This window comes from Mustela lutreola, chromosome 17 (assembly GCF_030435805.1).
Source record: "Mustela lutreola isolate mMusLut2 chromosome 17, mMusLut2.pri, whole genome shotgun sequence".
In the NCBI taxonomy this organism is placed as follows: Eukaryota; Metazoa; Chordata; class Mammalia; order Carnivora; family Mustelidae; genus Mustela; species Mustela lutreola.
This window is the reverse complement of record NC_081306.1, coordinates 23,661,642-23,678,337: the sequence shown is the minus strand read 5'-3', so window position 1 is coordinate 23,678,337 and position 16,696 is coordinate 23,661,642. Positions and strand designations below refer to the sequence as shown.

Here is a 16,696-nt window from a genome sequence, read left to right as displayed (position 1 = left end):
ACAGCGAGGGGTGGATGGCTATCTGGGCCACCCCCTTGGTGGTGGACTTCACCATAGGACCTGAGGGGGTAAGATCCCAACCAAGGTGAGTGGCCATCAGCTATCCTGGAAGCTTCAGTTCAGCAGGCCATCCTGGGCTTTGGGCAACAGGGTGGACCCAGCACCAGCCCCTGGCTATTTGGGGAGGAGATGAACGCAGGCCAGGCCAGCCAGGGGTCTGAAGTCACCGACTATTTCCGAGGCAGCGGCCCCTCCCCGTGTCTGAGTGCACAGCAAGTGATCCCCTAAGTACCTGGGCCCAAGGCTCAGCAGCACGGGCTACACAGCCCAGAAAGGGAGAGGGCCGTCCCCACACACCTCCTTTGGCTGCCCTCTCCACCCACGGAGGCTCTGACCCCCACGGGCCCCCTGCCGCAGGGCCCTCCGCCTTTGGACATGCAGCCCCTGGGCTCAGACCCAACTCTCCCTTCCACCGTGTCAGCGTCACTGTTAGAGAAAAGGACAGAGACAGTGTACCGGTGCCCTGGGACAGTACTGGTACCGAACTGTGGACTCTCAAGGCTTCGGTCACTGGTGGCCCTGGCACAGCAGGGCCCAGGGCAGCCCGCCCTGGCACTGCTCCCCTTCAAAGCAGGAAGGGTGTCCTCACCTCCGTCTCACACTGACATCCTCCAACACACCTCTCCAGGCCAGCAGCAGGGCACACTGAGGACCCAGGAGGCCATAGGCCCCTCCCGCCGGGACCCCCTCCTCTTACCCCCAGCCAACCACAGCCACAGCGGGAACGCTCGGCCCACCACTTCCAGCCCTCGGTGAAGCCTCAGACCAAGAGCCAGGAAATGGGGGCAGGGCACACAAGCCCCCGCACTCTGGCTGGGACATCTGGACTCTGCGTCCGGGCGCCGGGTCTGTGCTCTGAGGCACTCGTTCCTCGTTCTCAAGGTGGGGATAACACACCCCTCCGGGAGCGAGTCGACTCCCCGTGATTTCTACAAGGACTCAGCACGCATTTGTGAAATCAGAACAAAAATTAGTACAAGCCGCACCCACCCTGCCCCAGCCCTCAGTAGGAGGACTCAGTTTCCCGCCGCCGCGGGGAGAGAGGAAGAGGGGAAAGGGAGGAGAGAAGGGGGACCGGGCACAAAGGAAGGCAGGAAGCAGGCATCATTGTTTGGGCAGAATGGCTGCAGGGGGTAAGGAGGAAAGGACATGGTGGGCGTCAAAACCAGGCCTTACAAGCTTGGATTTGTGACACACGGCCCACCCCCGGAAGCAGCACCCAATGCCACAAACAGCTGGGCGGCTTCCAACAGGCAGCTGGACGCTGTGGCCCTTCCCTCTCCAGGAAGTCCTGGTGGGAGCCCCGAGGGGAGGGGGCCAGCAGCGCTGCTGGGCCTGGGCCCAGGCTGGACTTCAGCGCCTGGGCTGTTCAGAGGAGCACAGTGGGAGACGGGAATCTTCCCAGCTGGACTGGCTCTGTGCTCATCTTGGGCCCCCTTCTCGGGGCACTCCCTGACATCATCCTGTATCCAATGGCTCTGAGGCCCCATGGTACCCGCCCCAGGGGTCTGGGCCAGGGTCCCAGAAATCCAATTGCAGGCCCTGCTGCTCAGATGTCTCCCCAGGACAGGGGTGGGTGATCCAGGAGGGTGGGACTGCAGGGGACCCTGGAGCTGCGAGGACAGGGGCAGGGGATTCCGCTGGGTGTTAGGACCCGCCTTCACCCTCCAGGTCTGCTCTTTGAGCCACAGGAGCCAGAAGCGCGCCCCTCCCACCCCCCCACCCCAGCCCCGTCCCCAGCCAACAGCCCTGTGCTTGGACCCCCCACCGCCACCCACGGCCCTTCCTTCCTGTGAACCAGGCACTGCCCTCCCCGCCACCGCCCTTGGGGACTCCTGTCCGACTTGAGAGATTACAGACAGGGTGGGCAGCATCAGAGGTGGAGGGCGGGCTGCTCCCCGACAGCCGCAAGCCGGGCGTTCCCGGGACCGGGGCTCCGGCCTCTCGAGGAGGCTGGCCACGATCCCGCCAGCCCGCGGAGGACGTGGGCGGGCTCCTCTGGGCACCTCCGCGCGGCTGAAGGGGCGGGGCGCACTGCAGACAGGACCCCCGCTCCAGCCGATGAGGATGACCCGGGCGGGGCCGGGGGCTTCCGGAGGGGCCCGGCATCTGCTTCCCGGCCCGCCTTCCTGGCCCACTCCCCAGGCCCTCTCCTCCCAAGGGCCTCCCGGAGCCGCCGTCCACGAAGGGGTCTCCCGAGGACTGGGGCTTGGCCGCCGCCTCCCCCACGCTCGCTCCCGGTTACCCCACCCAAGCGTATGCGACCCCCAGCCCCCAGCCGGGGCCCCTCGAGAACCGGCGCTCTCGGGGGTCTGATCCCCGGCTGGCGGCCGTGCGTGAACCCCCGCGCGCGTGGGGGCGGAACGCAGGGCACTAGGAGGGGAACCGGGCTGCGGGGGCTCTCTCCCCAATCCCGCCGCTGTCCCCGCCTTCTCCCGCCTCCAGCGTCCCAGCAGCTCCCGGGCCTTTGTCCCGGACCCGAGGACCACCCCCCCGCCCGACCCCTCCTCCGGGGGCGGGTCTGTACCGCCCCGCCGGGCTTCCGTCCTCCTCCGCGCAGGCGCCCGCGGCACTTCCGGGGTCGCGTCGGGGCGGGCGGGGGCGCCGGGAGTCGCGGGATGCCGGTGCGCGGCGCGGCGCAGGTGAGTGTGCGCCCACTGCCGCCCCGCGCTCGCCCGAGGACCCGCCCCGGGGCCCAGAGCCCCCCCCGCCGCCCCAAGCGGCCCCGGCTCGGCTGCTCCTCCGCCTTTGGAAAAGGCGCGGCCCGACCCGGGGCTGGCGGTGGAGTCCTGGAGCAGCCCCAGGCTCCGGTGTCTTGGTCGCGTGCGGCGCCCTGGGGTCCAGCTCAGACTTGTCCTGCCCGGCGGCCAGGCTGCCGCAGAAGTGACCCGCGGTGGCCGCAGTGGCAGTGGCCTGATAAAGGCTCGCCCTGGACGCCCTAAGCCCTTGTTTGGCGGGTGTGGATGGAGGGCTCGTGGGTCTCTCGGACTAACCCACGTCCGGGCCGAGCTCGCTCCAGCCCTCCACGGGGGGCACCACTCTGGCCGGAGGCCCTCCTCCCACCCCCGGCCACAGATGCGGGCTCCCTTCCTTCTGAGGAGGAAACAGGCAGACTCCGTGGGTGTCCCGGGTCCCCAATGTGGGGAACCCTCATTTCTAACCAGAGCGGGGATGCAGGAGGCGCAGGTAGGGATCTGAGGCCGGCTCGCTGAGTGCGGTGCGGGGTCAGGTTCAGATTTTAGTCTCTGATAGAGAAACTGAGGCCTTTCTAGGCCTCAGTCCTGGGCACTTTCGCCTGACGAAGAATGACCCGAGTGCCATGAGGCAGTCGGGAGGCCAGACTCCAGGTGGCAGCGACCCAGCGTCTGAGCCCACGGCGGGTGCTGGCAGATGGGCTGGGCTGGGCTGCGAAGACGGTCACGTCAGGGTCCACTCTCAGTAGACTGGCTGTCTCCTTTCAAGATGGAACATCAGCGCTGATGTTAAAAATACTGGGTCGTCACGTGCGGAGGAGATGTGGGTACTACCCAGAACCAGGCCTTGCCCAGGGTGTTTCCAGGCCCCGGGGCTCACCTGTTCATCGTCTTCTCCCACCGGTAGAGCAGCTGGTCCCAGAACAGTATCTGCTCAGGCTTCCCGGGCTGTGTGGTAGCAGGTGGGAGGTTACGTCTTGTCCCCTGGGAGACCTCGCCTTTTCTCCACTGCTCCTTAGGACGACACCTGGGTCCTGAGCGAGGACAGCTGGGGACTCACCAGGGGTCCTGCCTTGAGCACTTGGGTTGGAGCAAAGAAGACCTCCTGACCCCTGCATGTCAGGCCTTCCTGGACATTCTGAGGAGGGGATGACACAGTGGGAGCCTTGCCAACACGGCAGCCGGGTGGGAGGGAGTGTGGAGGACACAAGGACCGTGAGCGGTCCTTGGCCAAGCCCCATCAAGGTCATGGCTGGCCCAGGTGGAAGAGCATGTGACTCTGGATGCTGGGGTTGTGAGTTTGAGCCCCATATTGGGTGTAGAGAGTACTTAGGTAAGTAAATATAAAAGAAAATAATTAATTCCCGGTTAGGGTTGCTGCAAAAGGCTAGGTTCCAGAAACAAGACTGGAAGTTTGGGCTCCATGTCACGGGTGGGAATCAGGACAGCAGCCCTCCGTCCTAGGCTCGCGCGCCCTATGTCCCCTCCCCAGGCCGTGCAGCCCTTTGCCATCAGCCTGCGCATCATCTGCAGCGGACCGGGTGTGGGTCAGAGTGGCCGCTCGGCCACCGCACCCACAGCCGGTCGAGCTGTGCAGGCATTTCCCAAGGTCTCCCGGGGCTCAGCGTGGGGCTGCACACGGCAGGTACAGCACTCCCTTTGCACCTGGAACAACCCAAGACAGGGTGGTCTCCGCTGTTCGAGGAGGCAGGCTGTCGAATACAGTCCTTCGCCTCCCTGAGTCCAACATCACCACCAAACCTGTTCAGGAGATTGGTCCACTCCCCTTACAGCTCTCCCGCAGAATCGGGCAGAAAAAGCGACTGCTGGAGGCAGAAGAGCCCGGGAGTGACCTGCACGGAGCCCCAACGCCCTCTCCTACGGAGCCCCGCTTGGGGCAGCCTGCCTCCCTGGGCCCCCAGCGCAGCGTCTACTTCTCAAGCCCAAAAAGCCGCTCTGCACGGCTGGGATCGGAGTTTTTCGACCAACCCGCTGTCGCCCTGGCACGGGCATTTCTGGGACAGGTATTGTCCTGTGGCCCGGGATCAGGCGGGGGAAAACTCCGTTCTCAGGCACACTCAGCACTCCACAGGTCCTCCCTGGCTCCCCTGTGGCCTGCCCTGCTCTCCTTGGTGTTCGGCTCACCCAAGAGCACCCGCCCCTGCCCCGTCCTCAGCTGGCCCTTCGGGCGGCTCCGGGCCTCACCCCTGCCCCAGGGTGCCGCCTGAGCCAGCTGCAGCCAGCTCATCTCCCTGGCAGATGGCCTGCTCTGACCTACTCCTTGTGGAGCTAGCTATACCCAGGCCTGCAGTCCAGGCCGGGGCCCCTGCAGGCAGCTGCTCCCGCTGCTCAGAAGGGCCTTTCAGAGCCGGGGGTGGGAGCCAAGTAGGGTGGTCCTTTGTGGTCAGTCCAGGTGGAAGGGGCCGCACAGGCTCTGGGCATCCTGGGCAGCTATGTGGAGGACAACACTGGTGCCCTGTGCCCTCCATGCTGCCTTATCCCTGGCTAAGCATTTAAATCCAAGGGGGCAGGGTGAGGAGGAGGCAGGGAGATGGAGGACCCCACCGAGAAGACTTGAAGTGTGCGGACTCACTAGTGCTGGTTTTCCCCAGCCTGGCCCTGGCCAGAGCCTGAAACAGCTGCCCCCTGGGGACAGGATACGTAGCAGGGCCTGTGTTCCTGGGACGGGTGAGGGGGACTGTGGGGGCCTGGCTGGGTCTGGGTGCCCCGATGTACCCTGAACTGGGGAGGTGAGGCCCAGGCTGCGGGCTGTCATGATTGAGGGTGCCCCCTGCCCCTCCGGGCTCTGAGCAGACACACTGCCCCCAGGTACTGGTTCGACGACTTGATGACGGCACAGAGCTCCGCGGCCGCATCGTGGAGACGGAGGCATACGTGGGGCCAGAGGATGAAGCCGCGCACTCTAGGGGTGGCCGGCAGACCCCGCGCAACCGTGGCATGTTCATGAAGCCGGGCACTCTGTACGTGTATGTCATCTATGGCATGTACTTCTGCATGAACGTCTCCAGCCGAGGTGAGCGGTGCTGGGGTGACAGGGCAGCAGGAGGCCTCGGGCACTGCCCCCTGAACTGGCAGCTGGGAGATCCGGGAGGACAGGCACGGACGGGTGTCCCTGCTAAGCTAGGCCAGGGCTTTAGGAACTCTGGCTACGCCGTCTGGGTGGTGGTAGGTGCCTGGGGCCCCCCATGGACAGAGGTCATGGGCTGACCTGAACACAGAGCTGACAGGCTCTACAAGGACACCAATGATCACAAACCTCAAAGCTGAGATCTCCTATGACCAGGGCCGATCTGGGAGGGTGAGTTGTGGGAACACAAGGGTGTGGTCAGCCTGAGTTGACTTGACCTCAAGCCAGAGCTTCATCAGGTGGTTGGTTGCAGGGTCTGAACCAGTCGTCCTCAACTGGGGATGGTTTTGCCACCTGGGGAGCCACTATTAGGCAACGTCCAAAGAGGTGTGGTCATCCCAGCTGGAGACGTGCGACCAGTGTCTGGCAGGTGGAGGCCAGACATGCTGTCGGATGGCTCACGAGGCACGGAACGGCCCCCGATGTCCATAGTGCCGAGTGGAGCAATGCTGGTCTGGAGCTCCCGGGAGAACCCGCTCAGCCTGGGACACCTGCTGTGGAACAGCCTGTGTCCCTCTGGGAGCCGAAGGCCTATGCTCAGAAGGGAGAGTCCCCGGCATTGTCCTGCCAGAGGCATTGCTGACCAGGAGCAGGGTCTGCCCGGCCCACTCCACCTGGCCAGTCCCAGCCTCTGTATCTGTCGAATCTCGCCAGGGCCCATCCCGAGAAGAGCGAATGCTTGAGGAGACCAGTAAGAAGCTTGGGTCGGGCATGCTGTGTGTCACACACATTTGCTGAATGAGTCCAATGACCTGGGAGTTGTGATGGCACCAAGCAGAGAGCTAGACACGTCGAGTGTCAGAGCCACAGGGGCTGAAGGATGGTTCCTGTGCCCAGCACAAAGCAGGTGTTGAGAGGGTGGTAGGGGCCATCCCAGAGGGTCCTCTGGTCATTCTGGAGCACTTACCTTGGCTGTCTGGCTTTTCCTTGTTACTAGAACCAACCCGCTCTTGTGGAGCCGGCCTGAATTCAGACAAGGGGACTCATGGGGTCTAGCGATACCCAGGGCCGTGGTCAACAAGGAAGGGGAGGAGGGCAGGATTTTGGGATGGGGGGAGGTACAGTGGACAGGGCATACATTGGAGGTGGCACGTCACTTTGTGGACATGTGACCATCCAGGTTGGGGGGGGGGCAGGAAACCACGTGGGTGCAGACTGTCAAGGCCAAGGGTTCTGAGGCAGAGGGAGGGAGGGGGAGGCCAAGGACATGGCAGGGTGGAGGCAGCACAGACACCAGGAGGGCAGGCCGTGTAGACAGGACTAGCAGGTGAGGATGGGGAGACCTGGCAGGAAGAGGTTAGGGTGTCAGGTTTTCGTCAGGGGGAGGGACTCGGATGCACTCCAGGATTGGGATGTGGGGATGTTGGGAGAGGCTGCCCCTTCACCCCATGTGCAGTGAGGCACTCGTGTGGCACTACAGGGAGCCATGCCGCTGGTGGGCTGGGACGAGCCCAGGAGCCGGAGGCACAGGAACGGCGCGGTTTTGCGTGACCAAGTATTTCCTGAGGTCCTTTGAGGACTGGCTGTTTAAGGGGCATCTGGTCCCGAAGCCCCTGCACTTGCCAGCTGCTGGCTACTTGAGAAGGCCTGGCTGCTGCATCCACTCGGGGCTCCCGGATGCCAGTGGGGGGGGCCCTTGTGGCCAAGGTCCAAGAGTGGAAAGCGGCTGGCCACCTGAGCCTCTGCGAACCCTGGTGGGGGGGGGGGTAGCCGTCCGAGCAGAGTTGCCAGACGATCCTGGTTTTTCTCGCCAGGGTCCAGTCATACTGTTCCCAGCTGTGCAGGGGATTAGGGCAGACGCGCCCTCTCCAGTGAGCCCCTAGACCCAGGGTGTCCATCCGCTGGTCCCTAAAAGTAGCTCGGACTGGGGTGCCTCAGTCAGTGAGGCGTGACTCTTGATGTCAGGGGTCGGTGGACTGACACGCGGAGGGGCCCCAGGGGAGGAGAGGGGCTGTGTGCTGGCGTCTCCTCCTGCACGGGTCCCCGGGCAGGACTCGCTCAGTGCATGAGTGCAGAGTGGCTGCTCTGAGCCAGTGACCTTGCCTAGCGGACACCTAGTGGATACAGCAGATGGGGCACCCAGGCCTGAGCCTGCTGCCTCCCGGGGGGCTAGCCACGCCCACAGATGACTGGCTCCCAGGGCTTTCTTCTGCAGCCTCACAGGTGCTGCCAGTCTCCAAACCAGACCAAGCCAGGAGGAGGCCGGCTACCAGCAGCCACCGGGCTGTCCCTAGCTGGTGGTCAGGCATTCGGGCTTCCCAGGCACACCCCACCTAGTGGCCCAGGCACCTGCAGGTCCCGGTCTGTGGGGGTGGAGGCAGCAGGTGTCCGGTGCTCAGGAAGGCAGCCGCTTCACGGTCATAGCACCGTGTGCGCCCCGGTGTAGGGAGGGCAACAGCCCAGGGAGGCTTGGCTTTCAAGGCTGTCTGTCTGTCCCCCAGGGGACGGGGCGTGTGTCCTGCTGCGAGCCCTGGAGCCCCTGGGGGGCCTGGAGACCATGCGGCAGCTTCGAAACGCCCTCCGCAAGGGCACCGTGGGCCGAGCCCTCAAGGACCGCGAGCTGTGCAGCGGCCCCTCCAAGCTGTGCCAGGCCCTGGCCATAGACAAGAGCTTCGACCAGCGGGACCTGGCCGCCGACACAGCTGTGTGGATGGAGCACAGCGCCCCGGGGACCAGGGAGCCCGCTGTGGTGGCGGCAGCCCGCGTGGGCATCGGCCAGGCAGGAGAATGGGCCCAGAAGCCCCTGCGCTTCTATGTCCGGGGCAGCCCCTGGGTCAGCGTGGTGGACAGAACGGCTGAGCAGAACACACAGAGCAGGCCCGCAGTGAGCGTCTGCGCCCACGAGGCTTTTTAATTCTATAAAAACCCAATAAACACTTTATGTCTAGAAAACATTATTTCCTGTGTCTCGGCCAGAGCCCCCTCAGGGGTCAACATGTGCTTGCAGTCGGTTCCCCCTCCAGCACCGGACTCTGGAGGCCCTGCGGGTGCAGGCTAGGCACACTGTCCCTCAGGTCTGTGTGAGGGAAGCTGGAGGGCACCAGGGCAGACTCACCCCAAAGACGGGCATCGGCCCAGGCCCTTGTGCAGCAGGAGTCCCGGGGCGGGGGTGCTGGTGGTGACAGCTTGGTCACGAGGCTCCTGGTGAACACAAGAGCCGTTGCAGGGGCCAGGCTGCAAAAGGCCCAGGACTCACAGGAGCAGCAGAGGGCACATGGCACAGCCGGGCTCTCCGCTCTCATGTCAGACACAGTTCTCTGTAAGTCCCAGGGTGGCCATGAGGAAGGCAGCAGCGGATGGGACCAGAGAACGAGGGCAGGGTTGGGAGGAGGGTCTGAGAGAAGCACACCCTGACTCTGCGCAGGAGGCCAGCAGGCCTGAGTCCTGGACACTCCTTCCAGCGGGGAGCCTCGTCTCCTCAGCTCAGACACAGAGGCGGTTTAAGGACCAGGTGAGGACGAGAACGGAGGGCATCCGCCCCAAGGCTGCTGCTGGATCCACTCAGGCCTCAGAGGGCTCAGCCTAGCCGGGGGCGTGGGGGGCCCTGGGGCGGGGGGACAGCCCAGCGCCCACAGCAGCAGCCTGCCACCTCCTCTGTGTCGTCCTGGGCCCGGCTCACGGAAGCAGCGCTTGGAAGACAGCGATGACCGGGTCCTCGTGGGCCGTCACGACCAACACGCTGCGGAACTTGTCGAACAGCGTGAGCAGCTGGGAGCGCCGTGTGTTCTCGTTGTACATGATCTCCTCCAGGTGGTGGCGGCCACGGAAGTAGTGTAGGAGCCTGGGGCGAGGGGCAGGCAGTGTGAGGCCAGGCAGCCATGGGAGGGGGTCCGCGCTGAGCATCCCGCAGACCTGAGCAGACCCGGCACGGACGGAGGGGCGGGTGAGGGCTCCAGGCCTGCTGCCCTCGTGGGCCCTGTTCACACCCTGGAGCCACCTGAGCCTGAAGGCCACGTCTGCCCGCGGCACCCTGACGGGGAAGTGCGGGGGGACAGGCCCGCCGTGCTGCTGTGGCAGTGGCTCCCGTGTGGCTACGGGCCCAGATGAGGTCACTGCTCTGGGGCTGTGTGGGCTGGGGCCAGCGCAGAGGCCTGGGCCTGTCTGCCTGGCATGCGGTTCCTGACTGGGAGCTTCCCCGGGCAACCGAAAACCTGAAACCCACAGAGCCCCCAAGTCAAAGCCGGGTTTGACAGTCTGTCACTCATGGTGTAGGGGTCCTGGACACCAGCAACCCCAGCCCGGGTGAAGAGCCTTCCCAGTGTGGGAGATCCCCACAGGCCTCAAGAGGGCAGGAACCTGCCGCAGCTTCTGAAAAAGTTAACGGGAAGCACCAGGAAGTCCTGGAGATACCCCACAGGCAGAGGCCCCAGGCCTGGCGTCACAGGCACCAGCTGGGGACACCTCATGCCCAAGACACCAGCACCACCAGCAACAGCCAGTGGTCATCACAGGACAGAAGCTGCGTCCTGCTGGCCAAGCCCCCACCCACCTTCTGCTCTGATGCCAGAACCGGCCCAGCCCCGGGGTCACCCTGCCCCCACCTGGCAAACATGCGGAGGTCCTCGGGGTTCTGGGCCGCAGGCACGCTGAGGATGGCCGCCCGCTCATGCTCGGACAGGCTGGCCAGCAGGTTCTCTGTCATCCTCTTGTTCAGGGGAGAGTCCCCGCCGGGCAGGAGCTCCGCGCTGGAGTTATCCATGCTGGGGCTGGTGAGCGTCATGTCGTCACTGCTGGCTGTGGTGGGCACAGATCAGGGAACAGCCAGTCCCCCACACACGCCCTGGTGCACCCACTGTGCCCATGTCCACCAGGAATCTGCTGCCACACCCCCCGGCAGGTCTGCTCATCCCACCCCCCCACCAAAGAGGGACTAGAGTGGCCCCGGGCAAGGCTGGTCCTCTCACTGAAGCTGAAGGTAAGGTCAGGCCTCAGTCTAGTTCCAGCCCTTCGTGTCCCCCGAGCCTGGGGGAGCCCAGGGCACCTGGGGCTTGGCAATGGACCGCATTCTTTGGGCGCACGCAGCGGCCACAACGGCTCTGCCAAGAAGTGACTGTGAGAGTCCGTGTCCCCTCACAGGCTCTGGCCCAGCGAGCCCAGCCGCCCTCCCAGGGACGGTGGGAAATGGGCTCAGATCCCAGGCTGCTCCTGGCTTGAACGAGGCCCTGCTCCAGAGGCACAGAGTGGCAGGGAGGCCAGGGAGCGGGGTCTCCTGCCTCCTTCGAAGGAGGCTCAGCGGAGGACAGAGGCTGCCCGTGGGAGGCCCCAGCGGCCCACATAAAGGGCGGGTGTGTGTGCACATGTGCGGCCGTGGGAAGGTGCCTCATTCACGCCCAGCAGTGCCCGCGTTGGGATCCTGCCACCACGCCCTCCCGACCACCCCACCCACCACACAGACGCCCGGGGCAGGGGGCTCCTACTTGGGGAGCCAAAGCTGAGAGCATTGGGCGTGCTGAGGCTGCGGCCGCCGACCCTGGCAGTGAAGGGGACCTCGTCCTCCCGGGCGTGGGGCTCCTCCTCGCTGGGTGAGGCCATGAGGCAAACGTAGGTGTGCAGCTGCACCAGCAGCCGGTGCTGCAGCATCCACACCACCATCTGAATGAGCTGGGTCTGCAGGAGAAGCCGCAGGTGGCCCAGGGCCGGGGAGGGGGCTGCTCCCCACCACTGCCCTGTCCCCGTGGGGTGCACCCAGGCCATGACTGAAACCAGGGCTCCCACGAGTCATGCCAGAGGTGAGGGGTCCCTGAGCTCGAGAGGCCCAACCCCCACCTTAGGAAAGGACCTGCCAGCGGCCAGCAGAGACCAGCTCCTTGCTCTGCGCAAGGCCACAGGAGCCCCGGGGCCACACCTGCACTTGCCCCCACTGCACACTTGGGCAGCGCCAGCATAGGGCCTTTCACGCCCAGAGCAGAGCAGCAGAGCCGACTATGCGGCCCCGCCGCTCAGAACCCCTGACACGGAGCGGGGCCCCTGGGGACCTGCCAGCTGTGGCCTGGACACTGCCCAGAAAGACCCTGCAGGCAGCTGCTCCGATGGCACCCAGGCCTCTCCCTGGCTCGGCCTGGAAGCCTGCCCATGGACACGGAGTCCCAATGAGCGGTGTGGTCCTCCTGGCACATGGAGGCCACCCCTCCCACCCAGGGCTGGCCCCTGACCGTGGCCAGCGAGGAGCCCTGTGCAGGCCCGGCTTGAGCACGGGTGAGCAGGAAGGTCGCACAACTGCCTGCTCAGCTTTGGAGTCCCCTCCTGGGAAGGGATGACTGACCAGGCACGGAACAGGGAGGCACCAGGTACCTTAGGCACGTTATGACCTGGTCTAACCAAGTAAAGTGGAAAAGGCCTGCGAAAGAGTTACCATTAAAAAATAAAACAAAGAGGCTTCATGAGCACTAACGAGCGCACTCCAGGCCCCGAAGCAGGAGTCCTGACAAGCAGACGCCTCTCCTGGGGACAGCGCGGAACCAAACCCAGCTCTATCTGAGCCCCTGACCAAGCACACGGCGGCCCCCCAGGCTTGGCCGACCATGAGGACGGCTCTGCTGGGGGACGTGGGGCACAGATGCAGAGTGCGGCTTTTCTCCAGATGGTACAGCCTGGCTCGGTTCCTGGAAACCGAAGGCCTCATGAAAGAGGCCGTCAGAACTCCGTCAGCTCAGCATCTGAATGAACTCAAGAACCAGGATCTCCTCCTCATTCACAATAAGAAGGAAAAGGGTTTCCTTTGAAGGATTGGTTTTGCCTCACAGATCTCACACTTATTTAAAAAGATACTTTGCTCTTGAAAACAAAGCCTTGACAGCACCAAGCCCCATCTCCCAACACCAGCCCCACCCTGGCTCTGGCTCTGTGCTGCCCCTGCCCCGAGCCACAGAGCCCCAGGCCTTCCGCACGGGGGTAGAGGGCAGAGGTTCATTCTTGGACAGAGCCTGCACCTGACCCAGAATTCACCTGTTCATCCCATACACTTCGTACCTTCCTAGATGAGCCCTTGCCACACCCAGCAACCCTAGTGGTCCCACTGGGGCCTGTCCCAGGCCTGTCCTCTCCAGATCTTCCTGGATGAGGAGTTTCTGGGGATCAGGGAGCTCAGGACTTAGACGCACATACCCTGTGGCCACCTGGACCATGGAGGGGGAGAGAGCAGGAAGCAGGGCCCAAGCTCAGTGAAAACGAAGCTGACTTAGCTTCCCCTCAGGAGAGGTCACCACTCTCCTGTCACCTGGGCCTCTTAGCGGCTCTAACCACTCGGCTCTCGGCAGTCTGGACGGCCTCCAGCGGGGGTGGGGGTGGGACTTGGGACTGCCCCACGGTCTGCAGCGGGCCTGGCTGGGAGCCAGCTCCTGGTCACCCTGACATGACAGGTACCAACTACGCAGCCAAGCCCCCTCCTCCCCAAAATCCAGGCTAGGAGTGCAGCAGCACTGAGAGCCCTGGGATGAGGAGCTGACACTGGGCTGGTGGCTCCCAGACCCCCGGTCTCCTGCAACTTACCTCTTGCACAGGGGGGGCGAGGGGGTTCCTGAATTCTGACAAGGAGACAGGCAAGGAGAACTTAGCAAGGACAGAGGGCAGGTCATGAGCCGGAAACTGGCGGGAGAACTGTTCGGCCAGTGGGGAGTACCTGGGGAGAGGTGAGGCAACGTGCCCATGAGCTCAGCAGGCCTCTCCTCGCTTCTGGACAGCCATGCCCTCACTGTGAGCCACAGTGGGCAGCAGGGAGGCACAGCATAGCAGGTGCCCAGGGTGGGAGCCATGAGGACAAACCCAGGTGCTTTCCCTTGAGGGGCAGCAGGAGCCATGGGCAGAGGCCAAAGCTCCCAAGGCTCCCAACCCCCACCAGGGACCCCATCCACCACCCACCGGCCAGCAGGTGTGAGGGAGCACAGAACCTGCACAGGGGTTTTGAATGCCGAAAGAGCACAGGCCTGGGGCAGGCCACAATCAAAACATGGGCACAGCAGAGGCCAGCAAGCACGCCCAAGTGAGGGTCCAGCTGAGCAGGGAGCACCGTCCTGGGCTCTGGCAACCAGAGGTACTCACAGACACACGCTGGCATTGGGAGAAAGCATGTAGACGTTGTTCTCACACAGCGGGTAGATGATGATGGCCTTGCCCCAGTACACCAGGTGGGCGGCGAGCTGGAAAACCTGCCAACAGCGGGAGCTAGGAGGACAGTGCCCGACTCTCTGACCCCCACCTGGGCGTCTGGCACAGCACACACAACACCCTCGTTACCACTGGTCCCTGGTGTGGTCTGGGACGCTCACTTCCTGTGGGTCCACAGGATCCTCCCCAGGCCGGCACTGAGGCTGGGACACTGCTCCGTGCGCCGGCAGCTCACCTCAGCAAACAGGACACCAGAGCCCACACGGCCGGAACCACAGCTGTCACTGCCGGTCTTCCCTCTCACCCCAAGTCCCAATGACACCAGCTCCAAAGTGAGGATATGCCACTTTCCGCCATCTGCCCCCGCCCTCCCCTATAGAGCCTGCCTCCCACCACTCCCTGCAGCCAGAGCGCCGTTCCGGAGACCAGAGGTCTGAACTCGTGCCACAGGCTGGAGTCCAGCTCTCAGCAGGGACACACTCCCGGAAGACTCTGGGAGAGAAGCTGCCCAACCCCCTCTCACGGCAGCCTTCCTTGGCACGTGACCACCTCCCTCCACTCCCTGCCTCCGTGGTCATACCCCCTGGCCATCTCTCACAAGGGCCCTGCGGGGACAACCCAGGGTCACGGCCCACCTCAAAACCCTTCACCATCTGCAAAGTCCCCTGTACAGATGCAGTGGCAGGACGTGGGAGTAGGATGTGAAGGTCTGTGGGGAGCCAATCACAAGGGATGGACAGTGCGATCCTGGTTCTGTAATCCAGAGATAATGTGTGAAGAAGGGACACACGCAGAAGGTCCGGAGGAATCTCCAGCAGTGACCTCTGTGACACAGGACTGCAGGACTCTCCCTGCCTCTAATCTGCATGATGTTCGAATCTTTTTTTTTAAAAGATTTTATTTATTTGTTTGACAGACGGAGATCACAAGTAGGCAGAGCAGCAGGCAGAGAGAGGGGAATGCAGGCTCCCCGCAGAGCAGGGAGCCTGATGTGGGGCTTGATCCCAGGACCCTGAGATCATGACCTGAGCCGAAGGCAGAGGATTAACCCACCTAGCCAGGCACCCCTGATGTTTGAATCTTTCTAAGAACGTATTAACCTTATCACGACAAGAAACCCCAAAACAGGGCAGGAGGGTGGGAGGATGTGGAGACAGGTGAAGGACGCAACAGTGTCCCTATCTCGGACTCACCACACTGGACCCCTGAAACTAAGACAACACTGTATGTTAATTACAGTTAAACAAAAAAAGTGAAACAAGAAAAGCCCAAAATATTGACTTTGCCAATGATGGAACGTGAATTACTTAAGGCTTCAGTTTTTCTTAGGTAACCCGTACACCTACTGCGGAGCTCAAACTCGCGACCCCAAGATCAAGTCACGTGCTCCATCAACGGAGCCGGCCGGGCACCCTGAGAGCTCAAGTCAACGGTAAGTCACCTGAGGACATGCACGCTGAAGCTGACACTTTCTCCCTCGTGGGGCCATCGCGCCTGGGGCTCCAACGGGCCTCAGGCAGCTCTGCTGACCTCGGGCCCCAGGGGGTGAGTGAAGAGGCCGGCAAGGCCCACCAGCAGCCAGCAGGAAAGCCTGCTTCGAACAGGGTTCAGTGCGGAGGGTGATGGCAGGGAAGGCTGGGCAAGGAACTGAAGGGGGTGTCACCAAGCTTAGTCTGTGTCCGAAGACACCGAGAAGCCAGAAAGCTCCGAAAGCGCAGCCCGGACGCTCAGAGCACAAGCTCTGCAGTGTGGACGGAGCCGCCTGCGCATCAGGCCCGTTTCGTGGATGCTGCGAAAGACAGCAGGGCCCCCAGTCTAGGAGTCCAGGTGACAGTGCACAAGGGCAGAACCCGTACATAGCCAGTCTCACAGGGGATGGACAAAGCGCATGGGAAACCCACAGGGAAGGACTCACCCTGGACGGCAGAACCAGAAAATGCTGCTTTGGGACACACAGGCCTGGGAGTTCAGCCCCCCCAACCCCACACTAACGACCAAAGGCCAAAGGCCTGTCTCCGATGGGGCGGGAGTGACAGGGGGCGCCCAGGCAGGTCTCACCCCTGGGCTCCTCTTCCTCAGACAGCCTCAGAGAGCCAAGCTCCAGGGCCAGGTCCTGCTGCCCCCTGGTGGCCACATGGTGCCCACAGGCCCAGACCCCAGCGGACAGGTCACTCAGGAAGGTACAACTGCCCTGGGACCTTCAGCTTCCACTTGGGCTTCTCCGAACTCCCTGACCCCCACCCAGGCTCCAGCCAGGCCACAGCTAGGACCAAGGGGCCCTGCATCCCATCAGAAACTGTGGGGGCGCCTGGACGGCTCCGACGGGTGGGCCTTCCGCGTGTTGTCAGCTCAGTTCGGCATCACAGCCACGTGAGACCAACCCTGACCAGGCTCCCTGCTCTGCGCCCTGGCTCCACGCTCCACAGGGCGTGGAGTATCCCCAGCTCACGCGCACGAGTGCGCTCTCTCTCGAAAACAAACAAGTCTTTGAGCCACGAAAAGAGAAACTGCAGGCACAGGCGCCCAGCCCAGCAAGCGGAGGACCCCACACAGAACACAGGCCTCACCGCGCACACTAGGGGTCTGGTCGGCCCCCAGGTCAGGTCCCGCTTCCGCACACAGGTGGGCCTGCCCTCACCTCCCACACTGGCAAGTGCACCCGTGCCACCGGTTTCTCACAGTGACGCCCGGC

The 16,696-nt window shown here is 63.7% G+C and overlaps 2 protein-coding genes across 16 annotated transcripts in view; one reads left to right on the top strand and one right to left on the bottom strand.

Annotated features, from left to right (window-relative positions):
* Positions 1-2,585: 2,585 nt before the first annotated feature.
* Positions 2,586-8,793, top strand: MPG (N-methylpurine DNA glycosylase). Of its 2 annotated transcripts, none has more exons than XM_059155128.1 (4): positions 2,586-2,702; positions 4,547-4,777; positions 5,583-5,787; positions 8,343-8,793. In XM_059155128.1, the coding sequence occupies exons 1-4, from the start codon at positions 2,679-2,681 to the stop codon at positions 8,753-8,755; spliced, it is 873 nt and encodes a 290-aa protein (XP_059011111.1). In that variant the 5' UTR covers positions 2,586-2,678; the 3' UTR covers positions 8,756-8,793. The 2 variants fall into 2 exon arrangements, with proteins under 2 accessions (XP_059011111.1, XP_059011112.1); XM_059155129.1 differs by lacking the exon at positions 2,586-2,702 and adding an exon at positions 2,846-3,246.
* Positions 8,727-16,696, bottom strand: part of NPRL3 (NPR3 like, GATOR1 complex subunit) — a 38,419-nt gene continuing 30,449 nt past the window's right edge. For 11 of the 14 annotated variants that reach the window (XM_059155119.1, XM_059155126.1, XM_059155122.1 and 8 more), the window contains 5 exons: positions 13,939-14,045; positions 13,390-13,519; positions 11,288-11,508; positions 10,443-10,607; positions 8,727-9,682 (listed from right to left, as the gene is read on the bottom strand). In XM_059155119.1, the coding sequence (XP_059011102.1) occupies positions 9,517-9,682; positions 10,443-10,607; positions 11,288-11,508; positions 13,390-13,519; positions 13,939-14,045 (789 nt within the window). In that variant the 3' untranslated portion in view covers positions 8,727-9,516. Of the gene's footprint in view, positions 9,683-10,442; positions 10,636-11,287; positions 11,509-13,389; positions 13,520-13,938; positions 14,046-16,696 lie in introns of all 14 variants that reach the window. The other 3 variants (XM_059155116.1, XM_059155118.1, XM_059155127.1) reach the window with 1 other exon arrangement.

What these genes read in the sequence shown, in the direction of transcription:
- MPG (XM_059155129.1), top strand. Translation starts at nt 3,136, where the DNA reads ATGCGGGCTCCCTTCCTTCTGAGGAGGAAACAGGCAGACTCCGTGGGT. An exon ending in CGGGGATGCAGGAGGCGCAG is followed by an intron (nt 3,247 to 4,546) that starts GTAGGGATCTGA and finishes CTCCCCTTACAG; the next exon opens with CTCTCCCGCAGAATCGGGCA. An exon ending in CATGAACGTCTCCAGCCGAG is followed by an intron (nt 5,788 to 8,342) that starts GTGAGCGGTGCT and finishes TCTGTCCCCCAG; the next exon opens with GGGACGGGGCGTGTGTCCTG.